This window comes from Patella vulgata, chromosome 6 (assembly GCF_932274485.2).
Source record: "Patella vulgata chromosome 6, xgPatVulg1.2, whole genome shotgun sequence".
Classification (NCBI taxonomy): Eukaryota; Metazoa; Mollusca; class Gastropoda; family Patellidae; genus Patella; species Patella vulgata.
This window is the reverse complement of record NC_065884.2, coordinates 30,089,685-30,107,874: the sequence shown is the minus strand read 5'-3', so window position 1 is coordinate 30,107,874 and position 18,190 is coordinate 30,089,685. Positions and strand designations below refer to the sequence as shown.

At 35.2% G+C, this 18,190-nt stretch overlaps 2 protein-coding genes across 2 annotated transcripts in view; one reads left to right on the top strand and one right to left on the bottom strand.

The window, feature by feature from the left end:
- The window catches only part of LOC130013104 (zinc finger CCCH domain-containing protein 6-like), a 33,724-nt gene extending 16,230 nt beyond the window's left edge, over positions 1-17,494 (top strand). Inside the window, exons 6-7 of the mRNA XM_056101634.1 lie at positions 5,599-5,760; positions 16,180-17,494. Coding sequence (XP_055957609.1) covers positions 5,599-5,760; positions 16,180-16,347 — 330 coding nt within the window. The 3' untranslated portion in view covers positions 16,348-17,494. The remainder of the gene's footprint in view (positions 1-5,598; positions 5,761-16,179) is intronic.
- LOC126825401 (piggyBac transposable element-derived protein 4) lies at positions 12,630-15,844 on the bottom strand. Its single transcript, XM_050555061.2, has 2 exons — positions 14,413-15,844; positions 12,630-13,862 (listed from the first exon to the last, which is right to left on the bottom strand). Exons 1-2 carry the CDS (start codon positions 15,707-15,709, stop codon positions 13,807-13,809), a joined length of 1,353 nt encoding a protein of 450 aa, XP_050411018.1. The 5' UTR covers positions 15,710-15,844; the 3' UTR covers positions 12,630-13,806.
- Positions 17,495-18,190: the final 696 nt, after the last annotated feature.

Genomic DNA, 18,190 nt, shown 5'->3' with positions numbered 1-18,190 from the left:
TCCTGAATTATGGCCCCTGATTGTACGAAAAATCACGTTTTTAGCTTGTGGACCCTATAGAAGTCATAATTTTTATCCGATTTAAAAAACCGTTCTATTATATCACCGTTACACCCTATGGATGACTGAGTTCAGATTTTGAGAAAGCTGGCCCAAAATTGACAGACAAAATGGCCGCCATTCGTTCTCGAATAGCGTAAGAATATGGTATATCAAGGTTGTGGACCCTATAGGGGTCACAATTTTTATCCGATTTTGTTGAAACTTGAAATGTAAGTTAATAACCCAAAGATCTCGGTTCCTTTCGATATTCGTGCATATCGGACCGTAACTTCCTGAATTATGACCCCTGATTGTACGAAAAATCACGTTTTTAGCTTGTGGACCCTATAGAAGTCATAATTTTTACCCGATTTAAAAAAACGTTTTATTATACCACCGTTACACCCTAGGGACGACTGAATTCGAATTTCGTGAAAATCGGCCCAAAATTGACAGACAAAATGGCTGCCGTTCGTTCTCAAATAGTGTAAGAAAATGGTATATCAAGGTTGTGGACCCTATAGGGGTCACAATTTTTATCCGATTTTGTTGAAACTTGAAATGTAAGTTTATAACCCAAAGATCTCGGTTCCTTTCGATATTCGTGCATATCGGACCGTAACTTCCTGAATTATGACCCCTGATTGTACGAAAAATCACGTTTTTAGCTTGTGGACCCTATAGAAGTCATAATTTTTACCCGATTTAAAAAAACGTATTATTATATCACCGTTACACCCTAGGAACGACTGAATTCGAATTTCGTGAAAATCGGCCCAAAATTGACAGACAAAATGGCCGCCGTTCGTTCTCAAATAGCGTAAGAAAATGGTATATCAAGGTTGTGGACCCTATAGAGGTCACAATTTTTATCCGATTTTGTTGAAACTTGAAATATAAGTTTATAACCCAAAGATCTCGGTTCCTTTCAATATTTGCCCATATCGGACCGTAACTTCCTGAATTATGACCCCTGATTGTACGAAAAATCATGTTTTTAGCTTGTGGACCCATTAGAGGTCATAATTTTTATCCGATTTAGAAAACCGTATTATTATATTACCGTTCCACCCTAAGGACAGTTGAGTTTGAATTTTGTGAAAATCGCCCCAAAATTGACAGACAAAATGGCCGCCGTTTTTTCTCAAATAGCGTAAAAATATGGTATATCAAGGTTGTGGACCCTATAGAGGTAACAATTTTTATCCGATTTTGTTGAAACTTGAAATGTAAGTTTATAACACAAAGATCTCAGTTCCTTTCGATATATGCGCATATTGAATTGTAATTTCCTGAATTATGGCCCTTGATTGTAGGAAAAATCACTTTCTTGTTAGCTTGTTCTCTATCCATCTCTCAAAAATGTGGGCGTATCCTGCCTGGCAGCCGCTGGTTTTAATCTTTATCATAATGCTAAATATAAAACAATGCAGAAAAAAGAACACCAGCTGGCGACTCAAGTGAAAATTTTAACTAGCCAGAAAATATATTCGATCGCCATGGCGAGTGTTTTAGTCGCCATGTAGGGCCTTGCCTAACATATTGAAATTTTTTGAATCGTATCACTCTAGATGGAAATTATATCAAATGCAAACAATGCACATTAAAATTCATATAAATAGCAATCTCTATAGGTAAAATATACATTGAATTATGTTAAATGAATGAAGATGCTATTATTTTTGGGTCATAAGACAGTAAAGATGACCATTTTAGTAAATATAAAATGTCTCTTTTGAATTGGACAGACGCATGGCACATTTATTTTCCTTTCAGATATTAACTGTTGCTTATATATACTGAGCGCCATGGAAAACGCATCACGTTTTTTTCCCAAATATTTTATTACTAGGTGGTTTTGTATGTATAATATTATGCAATACTATGAACTATTGTTCACACAATGCTCCCAATATCATCCCGTGTGCACAAAAAATATTGCACGAGATACACATGAAAAACCAAATATTCACGTGCAGCATTGTGTGTGAGCCCTTTAAAAGCATGTTTCCAACTTAATGTGCAGTACATGAACTGTGAAACATCAATCTATTGTAATTTGTTGTGTGCAGTACATGAACTGTGAAACGTCAGTCTGTCGTAATTTGTTGTTGGACGTGTGAAGGAATCGAGCTAGAGATGCCGAGACTTACTGAAAATCAACGGAATGAAGCCATGGGAATGTCCAGGGCTGGCATGTCTACACATGCTATTGTCATCAGTCCACTATTCTAAGGTTGGTGAAACGTGTTCGAGTTACTGGATCAACACTTGACCGTCAACGTCCTGGTCCACAACGCGTTACAACCCAGGCTCAAGACCGCTACATCCGGGTCACTCATCTGCGTGACAGATTCCGCCCAGCGACTCGAACAGGTGCAGCAGTCGTCGGAAGACAAGGACCAGTAAGTGCCAACACCATAGGACGTCGTCTAAGAGAAGTAGGACTCCATGCCCGACGACCTTATGTTGGAGCTATCCTCAGGGATCATCACCGTCAGCGGCGTTTGATATGGGCTCAAGGACACCAGACATGGAGAAGAGTAGACTGGCAAAGTGTGCTCTTCAGTGATGAGAGTTGCTTTCATCTTTATCACGCTGATGGCCGTCAACGTGTGTGGAGACGTCTTGGGGAACGTCTTGCAGACTGCTGCGTCTTCGAAACGAATCGATGGGGTGGGGGAAGTCTAATGGTGTGGGGAGGCTTCACATTTCATCACTGGACCGCCCTAAACATTTGCAAGGGTCGTGATGATGGCCCGTGGAAGACACACACGCTACTGACATCTGTGTTGTACTTTTGGTTTTGACCGCTCTGACTTTGTACCCTTGATTACAGATTAAACATCCATAAGTGTACTAATGTGTTGTTATTGATGTGTTCCCGTTTGAATATTGTCACAATAAGAAGCAAAATAAATAAGATATGTTTACCGGATCATTTTGTTATACGAAAAACTAAGTGATGCGTTTTCCATGGCGCTCAGTATATATTAATAATTTTCTTCAAAAGTTTAATGTAATAATACATTATCTAAATCTGAAGTTTCATGGGATATGATTTACAAATTAATTTTTAATTTAAAAATTAATTGCATTGCTAATGTTACATGTGGACAGACATTCTGGCAGATTTGTACCATTAGCACTAAAGTTTGAAGAAAATTTCTATTTATAGTGTTGATGTAAGTAGTTACTCAGATTTTTTACATGCTAAATAAAGCATAAGATTAAGAATTTAAGATTAATATAATCATATATTTTAATAACCTAAAATTTAAACATTTATCGGGCATGCAACTGTTGCTAACGTTACATAAGGACAGACATGGACATTTTATAAATAACCGTATTACTTGAATTATTGTTTTTAACAAAAAATTCAAATAGTCCGCAATGAAAGGTATTAATGAATTGTATAGTATTTCTACCCTTGGGCGAGTTTTAAATTTAAAATCGGACAAAAGGTATTTTAAAAGCACGTGCTAACGTTACTTAAGGACAGACGGTTTATTTAATCGTTCTGACAATTGACACATTAGCACTTTTTTGCGGGGGTCAAAGTCATTTTGATCGAGTGAATAATACAAGAATGCCGACCGCCATGTTTATCCATCGGGAATCGGAAAGCCGGTTTTCTTTTCTAAAGGCTGTAAAGAAAGTGATACATTTTGAGTAAATAATGCAGTGAAAGGCGAATTAGTGGTGCTAACGTATCAAAAGTGCTAACGTTAACATTTTCGAACAGACAACTGTAAAAATGGCATAATCAATCAACTACCCGTGTCAAATTATCCGTATCCTGTGTGGAAGATCGAGACTACACTCACGCTTCGTTTGCAGCGGTTATTCAAATTCTATCACGTATTATGAAGCCGAAAAGAAATATTAAAATAATGCCAACGTTTCGCTAAAACTGGACAGACATCAATTGGACGAAACGTTAGCAATATATAAGCATGAAAATTTGATTTTCCAAACCATTTTCCTGCTTTTTTTAAATGGCATATACTAAAACATAAACAGCCATTCCACAAAGGGACAAATTTATTTCCATGTGACATAAAAATACAAAGTTTACAAAACAAATGTAAGACCACTTCAATAATGTAGTGGATGGACAGACTAGTCAAATTTTCACTGGGGATCTAAACAATTCAATTTTTGGAACTTGTTACTTTTCTCATCAGTATATTTTGAAGTCTGTTTTCAAGAAGACACACTTGCCATTATAATTATACAAAAATAAATTAAAAATTTTAAAACAAATGTTATTTCAATGTATTCTAAAATCTTGATAAAAAATGATGGGAAAAATGTCTGTCTTAAATGATGTAATTCATTAAAATATTTGTAACTTATTTTAATAAAAAAGTACATCAATAAACCTGGGCCCTGTTTCACAAAAACTTAAATCTCCTTAAAATCGTCTTAAACTAAAATTCCATCCTAACTAAAGATAGATGCGTTTCACAAAACGATTTTAAGCATTTTAGATAAAATCCACTAAAATAATATTGTAAGTTAAAATTGTATCTTAACTTATAATAGTGGCGTTTCACAAAACTATTTTAGGGACAATTTTACTAAAATCAATTTAAACTTAGGACAGCCGTCACCCTCTCCTAACTCAAAATCACGACAGTAACAAACATTGATTAGAGCTACGATGTGAAATCTATTGCGACATATAGATAATGATAATATTGCCAATGGTCCGGGTTATATAATTTAAACATACTAAAATAATTTTCATTCAATTTCTTTTCATTGCATGGGAAATATAGCTTCGGCCCACCCGTTTATTTTATTGTAAGGCAATATAAGCAATTAGATGACGACCCAAATTAAAACCCCAATAACAACATCTAGGCATCGGAACATTGGTTATTTCGTGTATTAGTTTAAAAGTTGTTAAATACTTTTAAAATTCGACAATACTTTAGTCTAGTTTAATCGTTTGAGTCAGAAATATCACATGTTTGTGACAATTTCTCAATAGTTTCTGTTATCCAAAATACCATAAAACTACGAAATTCAAGCCATTTAGTATATCGATACGCATTATTTCCATTGACGCCTGCGAGTAAATCAAATGCCAAGGTCACGAAAGCGACATGCAAGTTCAAGGCCAACCAACTGATACATTTCAAAACGAATAATACGCAATAAACTTGTTTATTTCATCTCTCTATGACTGTCTGATCATGTGCAGACATTGTTACAATGTATGAAACTCTCCTCATTGGTATTGTAGCGGTTAGTTTAACCTGGCAACAGTTTTCAGTTCTGAAGTGTTTAAGTTTGCACCCCGAGTGCCCTCGCCGGAATTGTGAATAATCGGTTAACGGGTTGTGGTTGGGTTTTTAATGATCAATCGTTAGATCCTTATTTATAGAAACATAAATGCACCTGTATAACTTAGATCATATTTTTGTACTCAATAACTAATGTACACAGAATGTTATGGCAACTTTTTGAAATTTATCTGTTTATTGATATTCCTGTGTACCATTTTATTAGACAATAAGTTTTCTTTATTTTATCTTTTTGTAGGATATGGAGAAGGGTAGCAAAAGGTTATCAAGAAAAAAACATAAATCAAAACAATCAGAAGGCAGAGGATCAAAACATTGTTCTAGAAAAACACCACTTGTTGAATTACCGAGATCAGAGAGACCTCAATGTAAATTTTTCAAAGAAGGGAAGTGTCAGAAGGTAAGTTTTTTTTTTATATGCCTACATTTAATGAGGATTTATACTGTCTTCATGTCTTCCTGTCAGTCCTTCTAACCTTGCTTACAAATGCTGTGCATACTACAGTTCTTTTTGAGGGGTTGGATGGCCGAATGGTTAGCATGTGCGTGCTGTATCATGACATAAGGTCTGTCATTAAATCAACTGGTGTGGTTTCGATTCCTACAAGGAGTAGGGTCGCCTCTCCAACCTTGTGGGTTTTCTCTGGGTCCTCCGGTTTCCTCCCACTGGTAAATACCCCTATGCACAAGTGTTTGTTGAAATAAAATAGAACCATATGTTAGTCCCAAATGACCTAGTTTGTGTCGAGTAGACGTTAAACTCCATTTCTCTCTTCAGATATTATTCAGATTTGCAGGTAATGTTCAATTGCAGGGGTCAAAATTCACGACGGCGACAGCGACAATTGCCATAGTATTTAGCGAAATTGACGTAGAAAACAAATAAGAATATCACGACGGCAATTTGCCGATGTTGACACTGAATTCGCTACACTCTACAGGTCACAATTTTTATCCGATTTCAACGAAACTTGAAATATAGGTTTATCTCCCTAAGATCTTGGTTCCTTTCGATATTGACATGTATCGGACCGTAACTTCATGGATTATGGCCCCTGATTGTACGTAAAATCACTTTTTTAGCTTGTGGACCCTATAGAGGTCACAATTTTTATATGCCCACATTTTCATGTGGATGTATATTGTCGTCGCCCCTGTCAGTCCGTCCATAATTGTTTGTGTACACTCTACAGGTCACAATTTTTATCCGATTTCAATGAAACTTGAAATATAGGTTTATCTCCCTAAGATCTTGGTTCCTTTTGATATATTGACATGTATCAGACCGTAACTTCATGGATTATGGCCCCTGATTGTACGTAAAATCACGTTTTTAGCTTGTGGACCCTATAGAGGTCACAATTTTTATATGCCTACATTTTCATGTGGACGTATATTGTCGTCGCCCCTGTCCGTCCGTCCGTCCACAATTATTTGTGGACTCTCTACAGGTCACAATTCTTATCCGATTTTGACGAAACTTGAAATATAGGTTTATCCCCAAAAGATCTCGGCTGCTTTCGATATTGACATGTATCGGATCGAAACTTCATGGATTATGGCCCCTGATGGTACGAAAAATCACGTTTTTAGCTTGTGGACCCTATAGAGGTCACAATATTTATCCGATTGTTTTGAAACTTGAAATGTAAGTTTATAACCCAAAGATCTCGATTCCTTTCCATATTCGCGCATATCGGATTGTAACTTCCTGAATTATGGCCCCTGATTGTACTCAAAAAATAGCATTTTTAGTTTGTGGACCCTATAGAGGTCATAATTTTTTATCCGATTTAAAAAAAAACTTTTAGTATATCACCGTTACACCCTAAGGATGGTTGAGTTTGAATTTAGTGAAAATCGGCCCAAAATTGACAGACAAAATGGCCGCCGTTCGTTCTCAGATAGCGTAAAAATATGGTATATCAAGGGTGTGGACCCTCTAGAGGTCACAATTTTCTTCTGATTTTGATGAAACTTGAAATATAAGTTTATAACCTAGAGATCTTGGTTCCTTTCAATATTCGCGCATATCGGACCATAACTTCCTGATTTATGGACCCTGATTGTACGGAAAATCACGTTTATAGATTGTGGACCCTATAGCGGTCACAATTATTATCCGATTTTAAAAAACGTTCAAATCAGTGATGGGATTTCAAACTTTTTCTTGTCGGACATTTTTACCGAAAATAAATGGACATAACTCTTATCGTTATTTAAGATGGCAGTTTTTAGACCACACACAAAAATCATGTGTAAACAAAATATTCAAATTCGTCTGTAATAAATAAAATAGGTGCACCTCGTTATTTTTCATATTTAATTCCTGTATGGTATTCAAATTTATGTCAGTAATATTCCTACAAAATTCGTAATACGATAGAATGACAGCGTGCCGACTACTGCCGATCTGTACTGTTTCAAATTCCTCTAACATTACCGTATTTTTGGATCATAAGTTGCTACATTTTTCAGCAGAAGTCCGGCATTCGTCTTATACTCAGTTACAACTTTATGTACAGAGGGTAAGAATATGATATCCCGAAATTTTTGGCCAATAAACATCGCTATACCACAACGAGCGAATGACACCATCCGCTAAATATTCGCATTCTACTCTAGCACGCGCTATCGTCTAAAACAATTAAGTACTTGCACTATTCCAATCGACATATTCGTCAACATTGCCTAGATTACTTATTTCTTTATTTAAAAACATAAACCCCATTCAAAATATGATCATAAATCTGAGAATATGCCAAAATAAAATCTTTTCTTCAACATTAGAAGCATGTATTTTGTCACATATTCATTTCATAATTTCACGCGTCTCGCGAGATTTCTATTGTACTTTAACCGTCTGAAGCTGTTTTTCTTTCAAGTTTAATCAGATTTTCTTCAAACAAGGACAACTTTGCTCTGAAAATTCTAAACATGCTTCGAACGGCGCAATTTTGATAACTTCTTTCTAAAACCGGCAAGTTCGTAGGTACATGTACATATCACTTTCCGTCATACAGCGGAAACTAGATGTAGAGTAACAGATTCTGCCGAGGTTTCCCGAGTGCTGTAACCGCGTGCTAGCAAAGTCTAGTATTTTTCGTATATGTGTGTGTGAAATAGCTTTATTTAACGCTCGCTTCCACTGAAGTAATATCGCAGACGAATTATAATGACTGTCTATTGATCTGGCTGTTATATACTCTTACAATATGTGACTTCTATGACTAGTTTATACATATTGTCAGCTCACATCAATGCGATTAAAATTATAATGGATTGATGAATAGTCAGACAAAGGGGAAACAATGGCTTCTGTTTAAGATTAGATTGATGAATTGTCCGATAAAGGATTAAGTCAAGTCAATCAAGGCAGATTAAGTAGTTAATCAAGGTAGGTTTATAGACCGTATAACCCGATAAATACGTTGATCACTTAATTACCTAATCAATCCAGCGTATTATGGACGATAATCTGGTTGAGTGGTAGTTATACACTCAGTAAACTATATTAATTTCGGAATTTTGAATATTATTCCCCATGTCTTGATGTCCGATTGGCATATTCCCGGTCAGACAATTTTGGGCGTTTGGAAAAAAGATTCGGACAAGTCCAGAATATACGGGCAAGCCAAAATCCTATCACTAGTTCAAATATATCACTGTTACACCGTAATTTTGGTTGAGTTTGAATTTCGTGAAAATCAGACCAAAACTGCCAGACAAAATAGCCGCCCCTTGTACACATTTTGTGTTAGAAAAATCGCATTTTTAGGTTGTGGATTCTCTAGAGGTCACAATTGTTTTTCCGATTTTAAAAAACGTTTAAATATATCACCATTCCACCATAATGAAGGTTGAATTCGAATTTCGGGAAAATTGAAATGAAACTGCCCAACAAAGTGGCTGCTCTTTGTACGCTAATTGTGTAAAAGTATGTAATACGAAGGTTGTGGACCCTCTAGAAGTCAGAATTTTGATCTGATTTTGATGAAACTTGAAATGCATGTTTATAACCGAAAGATCTTGGTTCCTTTCGATATTCGGGCATATCGGATAGTAACTTCCAGAATTATGGCCCCTGATTGTATGAAAAATCATGTTTTTAGCTTGTTGTTCCTCTAGAGGTCACAATTATTATCCGATTTAAAAAAAACAATCGAATATATCACTGTTACATCGTAATGTTTATTGAGTTCAAATTTTTTGAAAATCGGGCCAAAACTGCTAAAAATAAATGGCTGCCCCTCGTACGTAAATAGTGTATAGCATCTGGTATATCAAGCTAGAGGTCACAATTTTTATCCAATTTTGATGAAACTTGAAATGTATGTTTATAACCCAAAGATCGCTGGTTATTGGCTATTATTGTGACGTCACATTAGCGGACGTATATAACATAGATACCGATAACACAAGTCGTCACGCGGCATTCACAGTTACACTGTTTGCATTTCATTCAGTTTTTTGGTTACTCAGATAGTTGGAAGTCAAATAGCGGCCAATTTTATAACAATGAATTTCACACCATCTACGCATGTTTTCATCTGTTTGACACTAGTTTATAGCATTATGAAATATGTATATATCTAAATAGATAAAACACAGTATCCCCCAAATCATCTGACCTAATTCTACAGGAACATAACATACTGGTGGCTGAAATGGAAATGCACACATCTCGTTGTCTGGGCCCGGTTCCTAGAAAATTCTTAAGCACAAAGTCATGTTTCACTTTTTCTTACATAAGAAACTTCATAAAGTACCGTCTCTAGAAAATTCTCAAGACCGTTCTTACATAAGCACAAGTCAAGTATGAGTCTAAACACAATGTGACTGGTAATCTGAGACTACGATGCTTTCTAAAGTCATAAAAACCATTTTGGTATGCGAAGTACATCATAAATTGGTCGTCTGCTTCCCGGCAAATGGACGATTTAGATGCATTTGACATGACCCCTTTACACATATAAAATGTGCCACAAGCTAAAAAAACCCGCAAGCATGTGCAAACAGACTGAATAATTGTGAGAGCGCCTGATCTTAAAGTAGCCTGTGTGTTTGTGTTGTTTACTAATTGGTAAATAAATAAAATGGTTTCAGGGTTGAAGTGAAATTTTCTATAGCATCCTTCTCGAGAATATGTTTCTAAAGGATTTTCTCTGTCTTTCAATTGTCTCTTTGGTATCAAAAGATGTAGGAAATGCCTTCGAATACCTCTACGGTCAGTCATCTTGTTTGAAGCAGAAACAGGCTTACAGTTGGTAAGCAACCCATTTACCTTGCTTGAACTTGTTCTTAGGTTGACAATGGTTAAGAACGAAGTTGTGCTTAAGTTTTTTCTTGGAACACATAATAATGTGCTTGTGCTTACACTGAAGTCTATTTAAAATCTAAACACAAGAACATGCTTAAGACTTTTCTAGGAATCGGACCCTGGTGTATGTAATCAATTTCCAGAAACAATTTCCAGAAATAAAGACTGTGAATAATTTACTGGAAAATATGACCAAATTAAATATTTAGGTCGGGAAAATATTTCATATAATATAATTTTTAGCATTTTGACTGGATGTGAGAAAAGAATTCCAGGGGGCGTTACATGTCTGCCGCACGCGGTACATAATATGTAATATAATGTCATGCACAGGTGTGAAGTCGTGTTTTGATAATCAATTTACGTTATTACGGATATTTTAGAATTGGAATTCAACACCACATTTGAAGTATTGATTGAAAATGCAAGTTTGGTACCATGATACTTATATTTGGTGGAATTCACGTGGATACGGATTATAGAATTACATGAATCTTCGTGTCACTGAGCCAAAGCAGATTCGCGGGTTTGCAAGAATTTCTAGGCCTTCTGATTTTGAAGAAATAAAACGATTCATATTATGATATTTATATGGACTGCAGTGTACGTAAAGCCCTAAACAATTTAAGGGTGTTTGCGGTGACCTAATTCTGGACGAATTCTGTAATAATGGTGATATGTCTGAATAGACATTATAAATGAAAACATTAAAATGCTGTGCTTTATTATTTATTATTCCTAATCTTTATCAATCAAGGTTTCCCAGTTTAAAAAATGCCGTAGTGATGAAAGTAAATTAAAAGTTTTACCTTAGTCAGTGTACATAAAAACTGCCGTAGTGAAAATTTTGACCCCTGAATTGGTAATAGGAAGAACAAATTTGTTAAAACTTATTGGTATAATGGTATTGTTTATTCCGACGTCAAAATGAACCACATAATTTTTTTTCACCTTAAATCTGAATTCTGCTTTCTGTCCGTCTCTAGAGGATAAAGTTATCATCCGATTGACTTCAGATTGATACAGAGTTTAACCCTTTCAGACTACAATTAACGTGACGTCATAATGCCCACGGAATCCATTTATTTTTGATAATCATATTTTAATTGACTGTTTTCTTATATTTGATCATTATGCAAATGCTTTTGATGGGAACTGACAAAAAGTATATATTTTCCTGAAGAAGAATGAATGGTGAATATTATGTTAGAAACATGAGTTCCCCCAAAACTATTATGCCTTTTCTTGTAACCATAGCAACATACATAAATTCTTGTGAATAATAACAAAAGTAAACCATTATTTAAATTCATTAATAAATTTCAAATATTTATTAATATTCAATAACATTTAAATAACAAAGATAAAAATAAAAATCATTATCAACAATAACAATAAAATTGGATATTTAGTGGTAAAATTTAAAATATCACAAAAATAGATATTTACAGATTTTATCATATTTAAATTTCTATACATAATACAGATACTGTATATATTTGAATTTTAGACAAACCAAGATAATATTTATAATTATTATAGAATGTATACAAGAAACCAATAATTCTGAATGTTCACTGTTTTGTTAAAACGAAAGTGTTACCATGGCAACCAATTGAAAATAATGCCTATTTGGGTTTTTCTAAAAAAGGACACTACATCATCTACAGTCTCAATATCATCATACTTATTCACTACATGTGAGGCGCAATAACCTAACAATGATAAAACAGCAATAATGACAATAAAATTAGATATTTGGTGGTAAAATTTAAAATATCACAAAAATAGAAATTTACAGATTTTGATCATATTTAGATTTCTATACATAGTACAGACACCGCAAAATATATGGAATTTTAGACAAACTAAGATAATATTTATAATTATTATAGAATGTATACAAGAAACCGACAATAACCTAACAATGATAAAACAGCAATAATGACAATAAAATTAGATATTTGGTGGTAAAATTTAAAATATCACAAAAATAGAAATTTACAGATTTTGATCATATTTAGATTTCTATACATAGTACAGACACCGCAAAATATATGGAATTTTAGACAAACTAAGATAATATTTATAATTATTATAGAATGTATACAAGAAACCGACAATACTGAATGTTTACTGTTTTGTTAAAACGAAAGTGTTACCATGGCAACCAATCGAAAACAATGCCTATTTTTTAAAAAAAGGAAAATACATCATCTACAGTCTCAATATAATCATAGCTATTCACTACATGTGAGGCACAGTAAGCTAACAACGATAAAATTAACAATCACGATCAACAATAACAATAAAATTATATATTTTGTGGTAAAATTTAAAATATCACAGAAAAAGATATTTACAGATTTTGATCATATTTAGATTTCTATAAACAGTACAGACACCGCATATATATATATATATAATTTGAGTCAGAGACAAACCAAGATAATACTCATCATTATTATACAGTGTGTATATATAAGAAAGCGATAATATTGAATGTGTTACCATGGCAACCAAATGGAAACAGTGCCTATTGAATGAAAAAGGACAATACATCATATATGCAGTTCGATATCATCATAATTAAGCTAACAATTTGACTTTTTTGTGTTTCCTAGCTGGTGCTGCATTTTCTTTATTTGGGTCCATGTAGGGAAAATTAACAGTATAATGATATCTGTGGAAACAGGGATATGGGCACATTCTTTTACCACACACACCACAACCATAAGTGGTTTCAACGCGGTTTGAATGGACAACACACCTACCCTGATTCTCATATTTATATGGAGCGTGTTCCAATGTTCTATCAAACCTTATTTCTGGTGGTAATGTAACAGATGGACGCCCTCGTTTCTTAGTGAATGTTCTGCCACCTATCAACCCATCAGCCAGTTGTAAGAAAAACTCATGTTGTGACAACTTTGACTGTGAATGAATTTTCTTATGTACAATAAAGGCTTGAACAGCAGAGAGTCTTAACAAATGCATAAACACTTGTATGTACCAAGTCAAAGATTTCATATGACGTCTATATGTAGCAACACGTTGATCAGATAAATCAACACCCCCCATATAAGAATTATAAGTGATAATAGCCCTAGGTTTGCTGATCGTAACTTATTTACCACCCTGTTTCTTGTCTCTTCTCTGTATATCAACATCATCAAGATTACCTACAAAATAAAATGATAAATGAATAAAATACAATTTTAGCTTATTCGTAATTGATGAAATTAATTTTCACTAATATATTTTCGAATTATTTGTTTCACTTATATTCAAAAGTTATTGACAAAGATGGAAGATCTACATACACTTCCGGGGGCTGCGGTAGCTTAGCGAGTACTGTGCTTACTCACTAACCAGGAGGTCGTAGGTTCGATCCCCGGTCTGGGAAAGAACATCCGGATTTTTCAATTCAGTGTCGGTGGCACAGACCTGAGGGGCTGAAATGCAATAGCACCTAGTAGTTTGGATGGGACAATAAACGAAGTCTTGTGTGCTGCATCAGGGCGCACTTTAGAGAACTCAGACAGTTTCCCTCATTGCACATGCCCGTCTCAATTAGCCAATACAAAACGTGCAAAAAAGTAGGACGTTAAACCCCTTTTTATTTCATTTCAACATACACACCCATTTTATATTCAATACCGCAGACACATTTGATTACCGTAACTGTATAATATAACATTTTTTTAATTTTTATTTTAAAAATATGCCTACCTGGGATATTTGTTAATAGATTGACAACTCTCGTGTCTTTCCAGCTTACAGCCAAAACATTGTTTGAGATTCTTTTCAAACTTTCACCTTTCTTTAGTTTTTTAGTTGCACTTTTTTTCATATCAGATGGAAGTCGTTTCCGGTTGCTGTTTACAGTGCCGCAGGATAAGGTTTTTACTTGAGATAGATATTCAATAAGTTCTATACTGGTATAATAATTATCCATAAATAAGTAGTGACCCTTGTTGAGAAAAGGCTGACAAACGTCAACAACGATTTGAGCTGTTTTAGATAATTGTGTGTCCTCTCTTTTTCCAGCATAGGGTATAATGTTTAGCACATATCCACTAGATGATTCTGCTAAAGTAAACAGTTTTATACCCCACTTTATAGGCTTATTCTTAATGTATTGTTTAATTCCAAGTCGTCCTTTGAACTTTAACATAGTTTCATCCACTGCAATTTCACGTTGGGGATTGTACACAAGTTGAAAACGTTTCACAACATAGTCTAATAGTGTTCTAATCTTCCAGAATTTATCTGACTTATTTACAGTTGTTGATGAATTGTCTACAAAATGAATACACGACAATATTTGAAGGAATCTTTTGCTGGTCATTGTCTGATTGAAACCAGGTGTTTGGATAAGCCAATGTTTTGACCAATAACTGGCAATACGACCCTTTTTTTGCACAATACCAGTAGCGATGACTAGACCTAGCCACGTTTTCAATTCGGGCACTGAAATATTTGTCCAATCTTTATGAATATGTCTGCCTTCTTGACATTGTTTAGCGTACCTGTTTGTTTCTACAACAATATCTCGCAAAATATAGTCAGTAAATAAAAGTTGGAATAAATTGACGGCTTCAAAATGTTCAACACCTTCGAGATCTTTATTTACTCCAACAAGGTGTTCAAAAACAAAACTAACATCGGGCAGCTCAGTCAATTTTTTGGTCCATTCACAATTCTTTACCGGCACTGCATTTTCATTAGGAGCTTCACCATCGTCATCATATTCATCCGAATCATCGTGTTCCAAATCAATTTCAACATCCACATCGCGGGCGAGACCGTCTAAATCACAGTCGCTTGAAGCAGACTCACTGACGCTGTCGTCGGAATTTAGTTCGAACGCACTGTCATCATCACTGGCACGCTCTATGTCACTGTCGTCGCTTTCCCAGAAACAGGGGTCCGCTAAAACAACATCCACTGTTCGCTTGGCCATTTCAATCGACAATTTCATAAAAACATGACAGGAAACGCGACGAATCGTCAGGGAAAACAACATTTAGAGTTATTTCCCTTCTATATTGACGGTCAAGGTGAAATTCCTGAATTTTAACCCTTTACACCTCATTGACGTAATATTAGGTCAAGTAGTCGGAAAGGTTGTAAATTATATGACGTAATATTACGTCAAGTAGTCGGAAAGGGTTAAGGTCTTGAGACGAACAATTTTTATAACTTGAACAGCTAAATCCATGATGTTAAAAGTTGAACTTTATAAAAACCAAACAAATTCTAATGGTTTTCTGATAATTACTTAATGAGTTGTTACTCTTAATCAGATTTTAATGTATTATAAATGTTTCATTACCGAAAAAAGTAAAAATATGCGACAACTCTTATTGACTGCCCGGACGATTTAGCTGCTGTGGGTGTATGTTTTGTTGCCTGGCAACCTATCTTTACTATTTATTTTATCCATTAAGAACTGGTTGTGATATCGGTCAATTGTTTTATTGTTTCTATTTTCAGGGCTCATCTTGTCCTTTTAACCATGATTTTCAACCTGAAAAAAGAAATGATGTGTGTAAATTCTATCTGACTTCAGCTTGTAATAGAGAGAACTGTTTATTTATGCACAATATCCTTTTGATAATTGGGAGCCACGATGGCTCAGTGAGTAGGGCGTTGGCTCGCTAATCTGGAGGTCGCTTGTTCGATCCGTGCATTGGCTGAGAAAGTTCATTGGAATTTTCGGATTGGTTTCCCCTTGTCGCTGGTGTAGGACGTTGGATGGAACAAAAAATCAAGATCACGTGTACAAATTGCTGTGCACGTAAAAGAACCACTGACAGTTAGAATTCGAATTAAGAGCAGGCCACTGTGCCGCTGTCTAGACAAATTAATAACAGTAGTCTTCAGCAATACAGTAACACTCATATTTAATGTGCACCTATCTTAAAGCTGATTAATGTAATGCAGGATATATTAATATTTTTAAAAACCGAATAGTGTAAATTTTGTGTGATATGAAGTGTTAAATGTATCTTTCTGTATATATTTAAACAGGGGGGTTGGATGGCTGAATGGTTAGCGTGTGCCCGCTGTATCATAAAGTCTGTCATTGAGTCGACTGACGTGGTTTCGAATCCCCGGTTGTATGTGACAAGGAGTAGGGTCGCCTGTCCAACTTTGTGGGTTTTCCCCGGGTCCTCCGGTTTCCTCCCACTGCTAAAGACCCCTACGCGCAAGCGAATTATTGAAATAAAATTAAAACCATATGTTAGTCCCGAAATGACCTAGTTTGTGTCGAGTGGACGTTAAACCCCATTTCTCTCTCTCTTTAAACATTTGTGGCTCAGTGACTTAAGACGTTACCACACTAAACTGGGAATCCCATGATCGATCCCAGTGTTGGCTGACTAAGTTTATCAGGTTTTTCCAGTGTGATGTCCCCTTTTTATACGCTCACATTGAAATGTGGTCGTATATTGTCGTCCCCACCCCCTATTGTTTTTCAGCGATTTCTGATAATTACTGCCAGAGTTATGGCCCTTGATCAATTTGAAAAATCTTGTGGAGGCTCTAGAGGTTAAAGTTAATGTCCGATTGACTTTAAATTTATACACAGTGTTGAAAGTCATGAGATGAAGAGGCCTATTGATTTTGAGCAATTTCCGATGATTACTGCCTGAGTTATGGCCCTTGATCACTTCAAAATATCTTGTGGACGCTCTAGAGGCCAAAGTTAATATCTGATTGACTGTAAATTGATACCCAGTGTTTAAGGTCATGAGACGAAGAATCCTATTGATTTTCAGCAATTTCCAATAATTACTGTCAGAGTTATGGCCCTTGATCACTTCAAAAACTCTAGTGGATGCTCTAGAGGCTAAATATAATAGACGATTGACTTTAAATTTATACGCATTGTTTGAGGTCATGAGACGAAGAATCATATTGATTTTCAATGATTTCCGATAATTACTGCCAAAGTTATGGCCCTTGATCACTTTGAAAAATCTTGAGTATCCACTGATAAGTTCATAGCTGTCAACAGTTGTATGCCGTCTGACTTGCCATGTTATTTTGCATATTTCAGATATTTTTATATATATTTAGCCAGGTGTGCCACTATTTCTTCATGTGTTCCAAGGTGTGCCGTTGGCAAAAATAGCTTGAGAACCACTGCTCTAGAGGCTAAAGTTATCATCCAATTGACTTCAATTTGATACACGGAGTTCAAGGTCTTGAGACAAACAAGTATATTGATTTTCAATGAATTTTGATAACTTGAACAGCTAAATCCATGATATTAAATGTATCATATACTAAACGTTACCATGGGGCAGAACTTTATAAAAACCAAACAAATTCTAATGATTTTCTGATAATTACTTAATTATTTTAGTGTATTATAAATGTTTCATTACTGAAAAAAGTAAAAATATGCGACAACTTATGTTGACTGCCCGGACAGTTTAGCTGTTGTGGGCGTATGTTTCGTTGCCTGGCAACCTATCTTTATCTAGGTTATGTGGTG